This window comes from Hydra viridissima, unplaced genomic scaffold, assembly GCF_058129835.1.
Source record: "Hydra viridissima isolate aposymbiotic clone 2 unplaced genomic scaffold, HvirCarnegie_v1 scaffold_3, whole genome shotgun sequence".
Classification (NCBI taxonomy): domain Eukaryota; kingdom Metazoa; phylum Cnidaria; class Hydrozoa; order Anthoathecata; family Hydridae; genus Hydra; species Hydra viridissima.
Window position 1 is genome coordinate 11,949,016 of NW_028324302.1, and position 13,235 is coordinate 11,962,250.

Below are 13,235 nucleotides of genomic sequence, written 5' to 3' on the forward strand. Positions count from 1 at the left end.
TATGCCTTTATGCCTTTAAAAATGACACATCAAAATAATTATGTGGCACCTTTCGATCTATTGCACTTATAGAAAAATAATTGTGCCAAAAATGGAATTTTAAATAATAACTCAAACCTTAAGACTTTCTGGTTTTATAGTTGGAGTGAGCAAAATCTTTTGGTCTTATGCAATATGGTTGTTATTGTTTCATTTGTTTAATGATGTGCTTTTATATAATAATCAGCATTTATTTGTAGCAAAAGTACATTATAGTGTAATGTGTTAAAATGTTCATTCAGCAATCTGTTAATTATCAGCTTTACCTAACCAGATATTATGAAGCAATCTAGCTTTGCATATGAAATGGACATGTTCTTGATTACAGACTACCTTTCAGGTAAAAACCTGACTAAATTATTGTTTAGATTGTAAAACGTAGCTACAGTTTGACAAACAGCTGTACCTAAACAAATATTGAATAACTTTCAGCCAATAACTGTGCACTTTGTACTGATATATGTACTTAATGTACTAACTATAAATCAATTAATCAATATTGTTCATAATGATTGGTTATATTATTTGTTTCAGGGCTTTAAATGGAAACTATAGGACAAGTAAATGTTTTCTTACTTCATATGAGCATAAGATTCTGGATGCAACTTCAATTTACCAAACATTAGTTATTTTCTGCATCTCTGCAAAGTAAAGCAAATGAAAGTTTGAGATGCTACTCAACAGTCATTCAAAACAGTGTCTACATACTAGGAAAAGGCTGGAATACCCGTTTGAACAGCCACACATTGTATCAACAAGCTGGAAGCAATATTTACTGAATAGAAAATTCTTGAGAAACATAAAGGCAGAACAACTCCTGGAATAGCTTGGTAGTCTGTTTGACACCCATTTGGATGCACAAACAATGATTAAAATAATAGAGAACAGTACATTTTTCCTCTCTCATAGAAATCTGTTGACTCAGTTCCATTGGAGCATTAGACAAGGTAGAAATATAAAAAAGACAGTTACGCTTGAGTTTCACTTACAGTAGATTTCAGAAGAACTGGTTGGGTTAGCCCAACTGGTCGGTACCAACAGTTGGATTAACCCCAATGGTTGGTAATATAGTGTCACACAATTCCAAGAGATTGATGCTTACACCATGCAAGAAGTAGTACCTAATATCTGGCAAAAAATCCCAGTATAAAATTAGAAGTATTTCTTGGCACCAGAGGTCTTGAAAAATTTGCATGACCAACTCAAAGAAGTTGTTCTCCTTGCTTGGAATTCCGTATACAATAATAACCAGAGATCCTTCTTTTTTGGAAGAAGACAAATTATATGAACATACACTTTGAGTATTGAAAAGGTTGGTAGTCATCAAAGACAGGACTAAGAGAGTGTTGGTCCTCATGCAAGATTTCAACAAAAAGATAAAAAAGACGAGGATCAATTTCAGTTTTTCTTTCAGATTATCCAGGACTACTGGCACAAGCTTCCTGAATGCACTAAAAGAATTCTTCTAGAATATAACAGTTCTAGTGTTTTATGTGAAATTAGTTCATTTGAACATTCTACTGAAAGAATGATGTGAGCCTTACTTGAACACAACACTAAGGTGACTGAACATTTTGACATTCAAAATTTAAAACACTATTATTGCAGTTTATGTCTAACATGAGTCAATTAACAATTCTGTTGAATAAGATGTTCTTGTAATAAGACGTTCTGTTGAATAAGATGTGACTGAACAATTTGTTAAATGGACATGAATATTACAAAACGTAACTCCTAAAAGTAGAATGCATCTAAGTAAATAATTAAATATACTACCATTTGCTAATCTGGTTGCAAAATTCTAATAAATGTAAAACTTTGAAGCTCAAGGGGCACCCCTATCAAATAATAGTACTGCTTTTTTGCACATAAATATTTCTTCCTAGGAATAGAATTGAAAGGTGCTAGAGTTAAACTTATTACTATCATTTTTTAGCCATATATTAGGGTCGCTCAAATATATGTATGTATATATGTATTTGTATTAGTATGTATTTGTATGTATTTGTATGCATTTGTATATGTATGTATGTATGTATGTATGTATGTATGTATGTATGTATGTATGTATGTATGTATGTATGTATGTATGTATGTATGTATGTATGTATGTATGTATGTATGTATGTATGTATGTATGTATGTATGTATGTATGTATGTATGTATGTATGATCTCCAAAAACTAAAAATGTGAATGCAAAACCTGGAATGGTGTTTCACAGCACTTTTAATATCAACCTAAAATTACAAAAAGCATATAGGATATAGCAAATTAGCAAAGAAGAACAATAACAGTAACAGTAACACATAATCATTAAAATTAGTGAAGAGTTCAAAAGGGTATTATTCTTTTTTTACCAAAAGAAGAAAAAAACCTACACTTTTTTCTTCTATATTTAATTCTAAACTTTTTCTCAGCAACTGAGTCATTTCTTAAAATTTTTCTGATCATGAATGAACTGCCTTAGAAAGCTGTTACACAAGCTTAAGAATATGAGGCAAAGCTATTTTTTTTGTTGATAAAACTGAGTTTTTGTTTGAAAACTGTTTCTGAATAGCTCAAAAATCTATAATTGGATTACTTTTAGGTATATTTGAAAAGTTATTGACTTAAGCAACAAAACTGATAAGTTTCTTTTTTAAGAAGCAAACAAATCTATTTTTAAAGTTAATTATGGTAGATTAAACCAAAGAGATTTTGGTTTAATCCACCATCATTAATTTAAAATATTTTGGTTTAAATTTCAAAAAGTGATTTAAACAGTGATTTACAGTTATGAGAAGTATAAACTATTTTGATAGATTCCTCTAAAAAAGTGAATTGATTGATTGGCTCCACACCAATTGAAGCTAAAAAAAATTTTAGACACTACCTAACACTAGTTGGTTGATTTTTTATACTAGAAAGAACTTTTTTAATGTAAAAGGTGCTATTATTGGTACTTCTGTTCTTTGCCTAAGTGAATTTCACCAATAAGAATGTACAACTTTACTTGAAGCTTTCTTTATCACAATCAATTTAAGATTAGACAAAGTTAATTTTTTGAAACTGCATGACAGCAAAATAAGCTTAAAACTAGAATAACAACAAATCACATTTTGTAGAGGAATAAATTTGCTACAAACTAATATTTACTAGTAAGGTCAAAGTAATTACCGCATTTTATGTCTATAATTACACAAGACATTAGTGATTGCACATTAGCTGTAACAACAAGAGTAATAGTAACAGCAGCAGCAAATATTTACACATTCCAAATATTCATATAGTTTAAATAATCATTTATTTCAAAGAATCATACATTTTAAATAATCTTGTTAAAGTAAACAAAATTTATTTTACATGATTGATTTCTTTAGAGCCACCATTTTTGAATTTCTGAAAATTTTTTTGAATGAGCTTTCTTTCTTCTAATTGCTGAAAGATCTACAAAAAAGTACAATATTTGTTAAACTTATACTACAAATGATATTATAAAAGTGTAACCATAACTTACCTCAGCCATAACTGAATCAAAGCTCAATACATTTGATACATGCTTTGCAGTTGATAAAGTAGGATGAGAAAAACACCTTTAAAATGTAAATTATTATATATAAGTTGTATGCAACTATGAGCAAAATGTGTTCACTGATAGATCAATTTTAAATAATTAGATAACTTTTTACCTTAAAGGTTGAAAACTTAGCTTTTTGACTACACTGTCTCCACACAATTTCCTGTATTTTCTTTGTATATCCAAAATAGATTCAAATTTCCACACCTTGTGACCCACCTTTTCATTACCAATTTCTTGATTTAACATTATATCAATTAAGTTCATAACCAATTAAAAGACAATGAATATGATGAAAGTAACAACAAAAAAGATGAGAAAAACTATAAGAAATTAACCCATTATTATAAGAATATAATATATATAATATATATAAGAAAATACCCATTATTTTTTTTGTTGATTGAACATCATTATAGTGAAGATAACCTTTACTATCAAGTAAATTTGAATTGCATCTACGATTAAGCAGCCTAAATAATTTGAAAAAAATTTTTTTGAAGCTTATGTAATCTTTTTTTTCCCTTGTGTTAAAAATTTTCATACCTGTGTGTAAATTTGGGATCAGTGGATAAGTATTTAATGTTAGCACCAATATCTTTTGACAAATCAGCTGCTTTATTACATTCTTCAACAAAATTACTTGGATAATCAGTGGCTGGTTTATTTTTAACTGATGATGGTAATACTGAAAACTTTGGTGGACCAGGTATTTCAAAAAACCTGAAAAAATGGGGAAAATTTTTTTCTTCATTAAAATGATATTTATAATGGAGCTTTAACAAAAAATTTTCATTTTATTTTTAGCTTTTACATTTAATTGGCAATATACATAACAACCCAACAGTTTTATATTTTCATTATTCTGTCACATTTATGTAAAGAATGCCCATAAAGAATGTGCATTCTAGCATACAACATTAAAGTTACTAACAAAACTGATTCTGCATTTTGGGAAGCATGCATTTATTTTAGGTTATGATACTGTAACCTGGCTATTTTGCATTTAAATGAGGTTTTATCAGCTTTATAGAATTGCAGTAACAGTGTTTAGGTAACTAGCAAATGAGGTTAAAGGTAATAAAATACCTTGAAGTGTGACTCTGTAATGGTTGCACTCTGCCTGCTTTTTATTTTAAGTAACAAGAGCATAAATCATTTTAAGCAAATGGCTCCTAAGGTTTTTTTCTGTTAATTATGATTTCATCTATTCATTAATTATCAATTTATTGAGTTTCACAGTTAATAACATAGCTACACAGATAATTAAAGCATTTTAAGTCTTTCTAACAATAACCACTCTGTATTCTTTTATTGATTTTCTTAATTAATAATAATATTATTTAAAATCAGGAAAATATACAATCAAGCACTCTATTTTCCCCATTGCATAGGAAGAAGCCTATGATCCCTTTAATGAAGTTTCTCTAATTCATAAGTAGGCTATTTGTTTTAGCTATGAGAATTTGCCATAGTGATTAAGTTGAACACAAACAGCAATAATATTGTTCCTTCATTATTTATAGAGATTTTAGAGCTATATCAAATAACTTCAAGAAAGCTTCTTCACCCCTGTATTCTATAGGAACATTTAAATAATTTTATTTAAAGTTTTTATTCAAACAAAATTTAAATAACATACAGTAAAAAGGCAGAAAAAAAAAAAAAGTTGATAAAAAAACATTTTTAAGTATAATGAATAACATAATATTTACTTTAAATCTCCACTAATTAAGTTCATCTTTTGACCAATGAGATTGGTATTTTTATTTAGATTCTGAAAAAAAAATGTTAGAGTAAAAATAATTTTAACTAAATCATAAACAGATGTTGTAAACACTACATGACCAGCTTGAATAAACATCCAGAAAATAACAAAAAAAAGTTTAACACTAAATTTTTTTTTAATGCTACAGTGACAAAAAATGTTTTCTCATCTAAACTTTTTTCATTTGTCTTTTCTTTTAAACTTTTAAAAAATAGCTTATAACTTAAAAATATTTAGCAGCAAGATAAAACTTTTTATTTAAATAATTAAAATATTGAAAGCTAATTATTTTTTCTCAAAACTTGAAATTGAAATCAATTTTTCAAACTTAACAAATTTTCAAGATATTATTTTATTCTAGAAATAAAATGTAAGCTAGCAAAGCAATTTATAGGTCATCTTGCAATTCTAAAGTTTGGTAAAGTTTAGAAACCTATTTTAGGGAAGCTTTCTGTTTTCTTAAACTACCTATAACAAGCGATGAAGAAAAATCATATTATTTTTCCATCAATTTTTTTTTACTTCTTTTAAATCATTTCCAGAATTGTAAAAAGATGCTTTCAGCTGCTCACACTCTTCTATTATTTTACTAATGAACTAGTAATTGAGATTAAGTGAGGTAGTTGTAGCTTCAAAATAATCATTCATCACACGATGGAGAACATTATGTTGACATCCAATATATAGGAGTTTTCCTGATCAAAGGTAAACAAAATGCTTTTGTAATTGTATGACTGTACCAGCAAATCTTCCTGTATTTGCAGAGGTTGTATCAAAAATCGTTACCTCAATTGCAGACCATTGCTTATATTTTTCAAGCAGTATTTATTTGATTAAGTATTGTTTCACTTTTTCGATTGATCAATGCAAGGACTACTAATTTAACTTTATTTTTATATTTTTCAACTCAATTTTTATATTTTTAAAAATGCAACATGATACTTAAAATGCATGCTCTAGTTTTTGTTTTTTAGAACTTCTATTAAATGTTCTCCTAATTTTTTCTCCTGCTTTTCTTGTAGCTTTGTAAAAACCTCTTTGATTTGGATTTGGAAAAGAAACTCCATTTTTTGCAAGAGTTTTTCATACTCTGTACTTTTCTTGTACTCAGTTTTGCTGTGTAAACAAATTTATTACAGAACCAGTTTGTCTTTTAAATGTTATCGATGCTTCTGAATCTTTAGAACCACTGACAAAATCTTGTGTTTCTTCTTCAGTGCTAAAATTTTCTTAATCTTGATTACTTAATTCAACATTGGTATCTTTAAGATATTGCTTAATCAACTTTAATTTTTTGGGTTAATATTCTTGTGTATCTTTAAATGTGGTGCATTAGCCACAATTAAAGATATTTTACTATTTGTTGATATCTTCCTAGCACAAACAGTCTCCTTTTTAATCAGCTGCAATTAATAAGTTGGCAAAGTCTTGCACTCCTGGTTTTCTAATATCTTTTTCATATTTTTTTAGTAGATTTTCAATTTTTCTTTCCACTATTGATGTACCTTGTTGAATAGGAAGATTTAGCTTTTTCCATTAAGTCTTTATTTCTTAACCACAGTCACAACTCTCTCCTGTCTGTTTTTAATATTTGTAGTCGAGCATTTAAATCTGTCCAGAATTAGCTGTTTTGTTGGCATTTTGTTCATTTGATCCATATTAGGTCCTCTTCTCTTTATTACCTATATTAATGGTCTTAATCTTTCTATCAAACATTCAAATAATAATTATTTTGTTGATAATACTAATCTTCAATTAATAACAAACTCAAAAAACTAAATAAATATATTAATCAAGATATGGCCAGTGTTCTTCAACAGCTTCAAGCAAATAAAAAACAATTAATACAAACAAACAAACAAAAAAAACTTTCATTCAAAACACACATAAACAACCTCACTCTAAAATTAAGCCATTTCAACAGCATGTTAGTGAATGTTTAACTTTTAAACGTTTTTATCCATATATCACTCATATTTCAGGTCACATTTAAAATATGCATGTTAAGTTTCTGGACAAACTAGAACCAATACAAATAACTTTCTACCCAAGAATTTTCTCTAGTATCTTACATTTAAAATTCTTTATTTTTTATGACTTAATTCACTTCTTAAATTTTTCATTCTAACCAAATTTCATAATTACTTTAATCATAGGATAACTAGTGAAAATAACCAACATCACTTATAACAACTTAAATATCCCACTAAACTAGATAATTAAACATGGAATTAATTCCATTACATACCAGGTTATCTTTTCTTGTAATTTCCTAAAAACAGATTTGATCCTTAGTTCCAAGAATTTTTCCTTAAAATCATTTCATCATTTCTACCTAAATAATTAGGCTTAATTTCATTCTTAATCTCTATAACTTTTTTCTTTATGTATATGTACATTTTATAAATTTTTTACTTGTGTATTTGCATATATGTGCATGTAAACATATGTAAATACATTATATTACTATATCTTATCTCTTTTAAAAGTCTGTTTTACAGCTGTCACTATTAATTTTGTGAATATCTACTTTAATTATGTGATGAATTTATTTTTAATGTTATTTTTGTTTTTTCTTTATCTTATTTAGGTTATTGCGTTTTATTAGCAAATCACTATTTATAGTGAGCTATGTTTTGTATTATTAACATAAAATATATTGATATTAATCCCAAATAAGTTGTCAATAAGATGTTTTTTGTATTATTAACATGAAATATATTGATGTTGATCAAAAATGAGCTTTAAAATGTAACTTCTCCACTCATGGTGACATGGGAAACATAATATTCCCAAAAATATTCTTTAGTCTCCTATTTAAATGTATCATGAAACATTTTTTCTGTTCAGCCCACATTATCAAAGCTTGTTCAATTAGTCTATTTTTCAGAATTATCATTCATTTAAGTTTTATATTATGATTTTTTATTTAATCTACATTTTAACTTACTTGCCAAACTTGGATCTGACACACAGATTGTGTAAAAGTGAGGTACTAATGTTAACAGAAATTAAAACTCATTGTAGACTGCTTTGGAACAATATAACTAATTTCTTTAACATAAAAACTCTTTTTTTGAAAAGTAAACTTAAGTCCCCATTTACATATCTATGTCAACTGATAATATGCTGGTAAAATAGCAGTCATTTAAGATATGTTTTATCAAAGACTATAAGTTTAATAAGCATCAATTTTTTCCACTTAATAAATTTAGATCTTTTTGAAGATGTATTTTTTCTCCTTTACATAAAAAGCACTCATATACTAATCAACTGTATTCCGTTAATAGATTAAAATATAAATGATTTTATCTCCTGGGTATAGATGATTTACTTCTTATGTCTTCCAAGACAATCCCCTTTCAAGACAATCATATTTGTGCATTTTTAAAAGTTCCTGATTTTTTTATAGCACACCTTTTGTAAATCTAAGGAAATCAAAAGTTTTGCCTAATCTTTACTTAATCCTGTAAACCAATTTTAATTAGATTAGTTAACATATAAATTGATATAATAATAAAAACAGTATAGAATTTTGAAAAAATACAGTGTTATAAATACAGGATTTTTATACTAAGATTAGAATAACTTGTATGACTTGTTATAATTTTGCTTTTACTCACTCTTATAACACTCATACTCTCAAACCTTCAATTTGGATTTGGCATTTTAAAATGATCAAACACTATATAGAAAACCTTCTATGCAAGTGTTTTTGATCAAGACTAATAAAAACTTTCCAAATATATTATACTAAAAACAATAGTTACAAATGCATAATGCAAAAATACTAAAACTAGTATTAAAAACATACTACTAAACAATACCTGTTTTTTTTTTATTGCTACGCCAATAGTTGCAGTAAACAACAAAGCTTTACTTGCAGAAATATTCTTTATAACATCCAAACTTTCTGTAACATACTAATATTTAAAAATTGAATTTTGTAAAAACTTTAACAATTATAATAGAAATTATGAAAAATAAATATTTTTAAAATATGCTTCATCATTAGCCGAATACATTTCAATAAGTAAATAATGATATATATATAATTTCAATTTATTTTCAAATAGTTTTTTAGTTTGAAATTTTAATGGACTTTTCTTGTCAAACTTTAATTTATCTTTAGCACTTTTGAACCAATTTGATGGCATGGCTTTTGATTCATCATTTAAAGCATTAAGGGAAAGTAAATTGTTATTAAAATGTATGCTTTTGTCTATTGACACTGCTGAAATTAACTTTGTAAACAATCTATTATTGTCCTCAACTAGAAGATCTGCACAATAAGGTGGGTTTTTTGAATTTACTTCTTTCTTTTTCACATTTGATGGACATATGCAATTAGATCTAAAAATAATTTCACTGATATCACTTTCAATTAAAGGACACAAAACAAACAAACATTTATCTAAACTCTCTAAAGGATAAAAAACCTGAATCAACTCAGAAAAACAGATGATATGGATGAGAATTGGATGAGATTTTAAAGACTCTTACGTCTTGAGAGAGACTCTCAAATCAAACATAGTCAAAGATATGCCTGGATAAACTTTTGGGTGCTGTTTTTTCTTTTAATAATTAGGCAGCTGTTTTTTACATTTGAATTTTCTAAATAACTCAGGTCCATCTATTGTTCAGTCTTCAGTTGGTACTGATACTTCTTTGTCAGACATTCATAAAATGGAAATTCCATCAATCACACAAACAAGATATCATAGGTCAGATTCCTATGAATAAAGAAAACCTGCAGTTTAGCTCTGCATTATTTGTAGCAGAGCTTGACAGAAAAGTTCATGTTTGCATCAGCTCCAATTAGCATTGGATGTATGAAAATTATTCCCTCACAAATAATGTTCCTTAGTACTATGTTATAGCTTGGGAGGAAATGTGTGAAAAGCTGGAAGCAGGTTCAACTTCATGAAAGATACAAGCAAAGTTTTATTTATGTAAATATTTGAGTTAGAAAAACTAAAAAAAGGGAATTGTTACAATTATTAGTTTTTTTAATTCAACAGCCACCATCAGAACAAGCTATGAGTAAGACTTGAAAGAATCTACTTCTACACTAAAGCAGATATAAGAAATAGAAGATTTAAAGAATAAATTTACTTTAAAGGATTGCTATCTCTGTACCATCACTAAATTTACTAAAAAAATGATTGCCTCTAGAGTGTTGTAACTGATATTGTTATTCAAAACATTTTGAAAACATTTGGTATATTTTGAAATCACAGATGCCTTAGTAGGCTTCTGTATTGATACTACAGCTAGTAACACAGTCAGATTAAATGGAGCTTTTAAAATACTCAGAAAAGTTTTCAATTAGACTTTGTTTCACATATTTGATGTCCATACAACTAAATTACTAAAAGCACAAAAAAAAAATCACCAAAGTAGAATCCAAGAGTTCAAGAAGAGCTTTCCACTCTAAATGAGTGGGAATCTTTTCATACATCTATAAACTCAAGAACTGGGAAATTAAAAGATTATTCAACTGATTATTAGGCATATTTAAATCTACAACTTAAATATGCAAATAGAATATCAGTTTCTATTTAAAATATGTATATATAAGAAAACTGTTTTAAAATACTACTCCACATTTTATGTAAGAATATTTCCTAACCTATTGAAGGTATTTAAACAACCTTTTGAACAGAAGTAGATGTAAAGTATTCAACATTAAATAAATTTAAAACAATTAATGAGAACAATCTCAGACACTGTCATATATAAACATAAATTTACTTGTATCATTCTACAACTTATTAATTCCAGTTATAAATTTCTTTTTATAGCTAATTCATTAAATTAATAACCTATATATACATAAACTAAATTTTTAAAATTCAATAGACACACTGCTTAACTTTATTTGTCACATTCTTTAAAAAATTATGTTTCTTCTGGGCTGGCTGAACTTTTTGCAGTAAATGAAGAGATTTAGTGCTATTTTCCAATCCAAGTAGAACTGGTTTTTTCTTGCCAAAGTTGTTAAACTAAAAAAAAAAGTTCTTAGGCGCATGGCTATAACTAGTAAAAATAAAAAACAGTAACAGCCTAATATTTTTTTTTGCTGGTAAACATAGTTATAGGTATCTATATTTGCCCTTTTAAAAAATGTTTAATATACATTTGCAATAAAATTATACAAATACAGATATATACATTTTTAAAACAAATACATTTACCATATCATCTTGCAACATAACAGTGTTTTTCTTTTTTATAGAAATTTTTTTACAATAGATACACTCTGGAAAATAGAAGCAAATGAGAATGATGATAATTACGGGGAGGAGGAGGAAGAGGGGAGGAGGAAAAGGGGAGGAGGAAGAGAAGGAGAAGGATGATGAGGACGACGATGTGGAGGAGGAGGTTAATGCGGATGATGAGGATAATGAGAATGACATAATAGCTAGATACCTTCTTTTAAAATCTAACAAATTAAAAAAATAATTACAGTATTAAAAAGCAATAGAAAAAACTTTTCAAAAACAAACGTTTTAAAATATATTTAATCCGTTATTCGTGCATTTATTACATGCAATCAAACAAATGTTACTTAGTTTTGACGTTTAGTACACTTTCACAATATATTTTAAAGCAGTTATGACGTCAGAGTAACTTTAAGAATATTTTTTCCATCTAATTTTCCGAATCGTTCAAATTAAAATGAATCTCTGCGCTCTTAGGTTGCGCTAGATAAATGTTCGGCTAAGAAAAAGTACTCTGACATTAAGCTGAAATTAAGCTAAGAAAAATACTCTGACATTAAGCTGAAACAGCAAGAAGATAAAAGCATTTTATACGCGGATGAAAACTTTGTTCTAGCAGAATGTTATAAAAGAGCGCCAAAGCACTTGATGGGTGTGTAGCTGTAACTATAGAATTGTTCACAAAACCTCTATGTGATTTAAACTGATTAACAACTGGGGAATTTGTATTAGCATTAGGGATTAGGGATGACTCATTGATCAGGAATCTAATCGATTTACTTTTTACTTCATTTTAAACTTCTAAAAAAGTTATTTAATCAAATATATGTTTTTGCAATACATATGTGAAAAATTTATATACTAATAAATTACATTTTAATAAATCATATGTTAATAATTTATATTTTAATATTGTTTAGAAAAATACCTTAAAAATTAACTCTAACTCTAGAATTCATAGTGTAAAAAGAACATCAAAATATATTCACCAAAAAATATGAAAAATATGACCTCTTCATGCATTATAAAAGATATTTTTGTATTAAATTGTAAAAAAAAAACTGACTTTTCCTTAAAATTATCATTACTATTATCTTTTCCTTAAATAAATATTTTTTTCCTTAAATATTTTTTCCTTAACTGAATAGAGAAGAATATTTCGCATACCCTTTAACATCTCCACTATGTGGAGTAGTTTAAGGTTTTACAAAATATTACTTGAAGTAAAGGCTAGATTGGCACATAAATCAACACTTTTTAAAATCATCAGCTTGCACCCCCTAAATGTTTCCTGTATAATAAAAGGACACAATATTTCGAAAACACAATCTAAATCATTTCTGATATAAAAAATGACTGAAAACTGCGAGCATTTTTTTTTTTTTATCGGAACAGTTAGCAATATTTTCGACTTTTCATCCGGTATTGACTGAATTCTTAGGGGTAGATAAATATAATTCTCATAAAGATTTACTTAAGTTCACGTTTTCCTTTTAAATTTTTTTGTATAATAAAACTTACGGTAAAAATAGTTTAAGTCTTACTTGCGTAAATGAATCGAAAAACGAAACCGTTGCATTTTTGAAATAACACTGTTCTCACTCGCTCAACATTTAAGCCATCTCCATTTTTTTATGAAGGCGTTG

At 27.3% G+C, this 13,235-nt stretch overlaps 1 protein-coding gene across 19 annotated transcripts in view; it reads right to left on the reverse strand.

Moving 5' to 3' along the window:
* Window positions 1–11,915, reverse strand: part of LOC145202154 (uncharacterized) — a 44,556-nt gene extending 32,641 nt beyond the window's left edge. For 6 of the 19 annotated variants that reach the window (XR_016450594.1, XR_016450593.1, XR_016450596.1 and 3 more), the window contains exons 1-11: window positions 11,563–11,914; window positions 11,234–11,370; window positions 9,640–9,718; window positions 9,193–9,288; window positions 5,313–5,374; window positions 4,144–4,320; window positions 3,982–4,070; window positions 3,710–3,833; window positions 3,538–3,613; window positions 3,384–3,467; window positions 2,244–2,278 (exon numbers count right to left, since the gene is read on the reverse strand). Coding sequence is in view for 13 of the 19 variants with exons in the window: in XM_090081290.1 (XP_089937416.1) it covers window positions 2,244–2,278; window positions 3,384–3,467; window positions 3,538–3,613; window positions 3,710–3,833; window positions 3,982–4,070; window positions 4,144–4,320; window positions 5,313–5,374; window positions 9,193–9,288; window positions 9,640–9,718; window positions 11,234–11,370; window positions 11,563–11,784 (1,181 nt within the window). In the remaining 6 variants the exon portion in view is untranslated. Of the gene's footprint in view, window positions 1–2,243; window positions 2,279–3,383; window positions 3,468–3,537; window positions 3,614–3,709; window positions 3,834–3,981; window positions 4,071–4,143; window positions 4,321–5,312; window positions 5,375–9,192; window positions 9,289–9,639; window positions 9,719–11,233; window positions 11,371–11,562 lie in introns of those variants that run through there. The other 13 variants (XM_090081286.1, XM_090081287.1, XM_090081285.1 and 10 more) reach the window with 7 other exon arrangements.
* Between the last annotated feature and the right edge of the window lie 1,320 nt (window positions 11,916–13,235).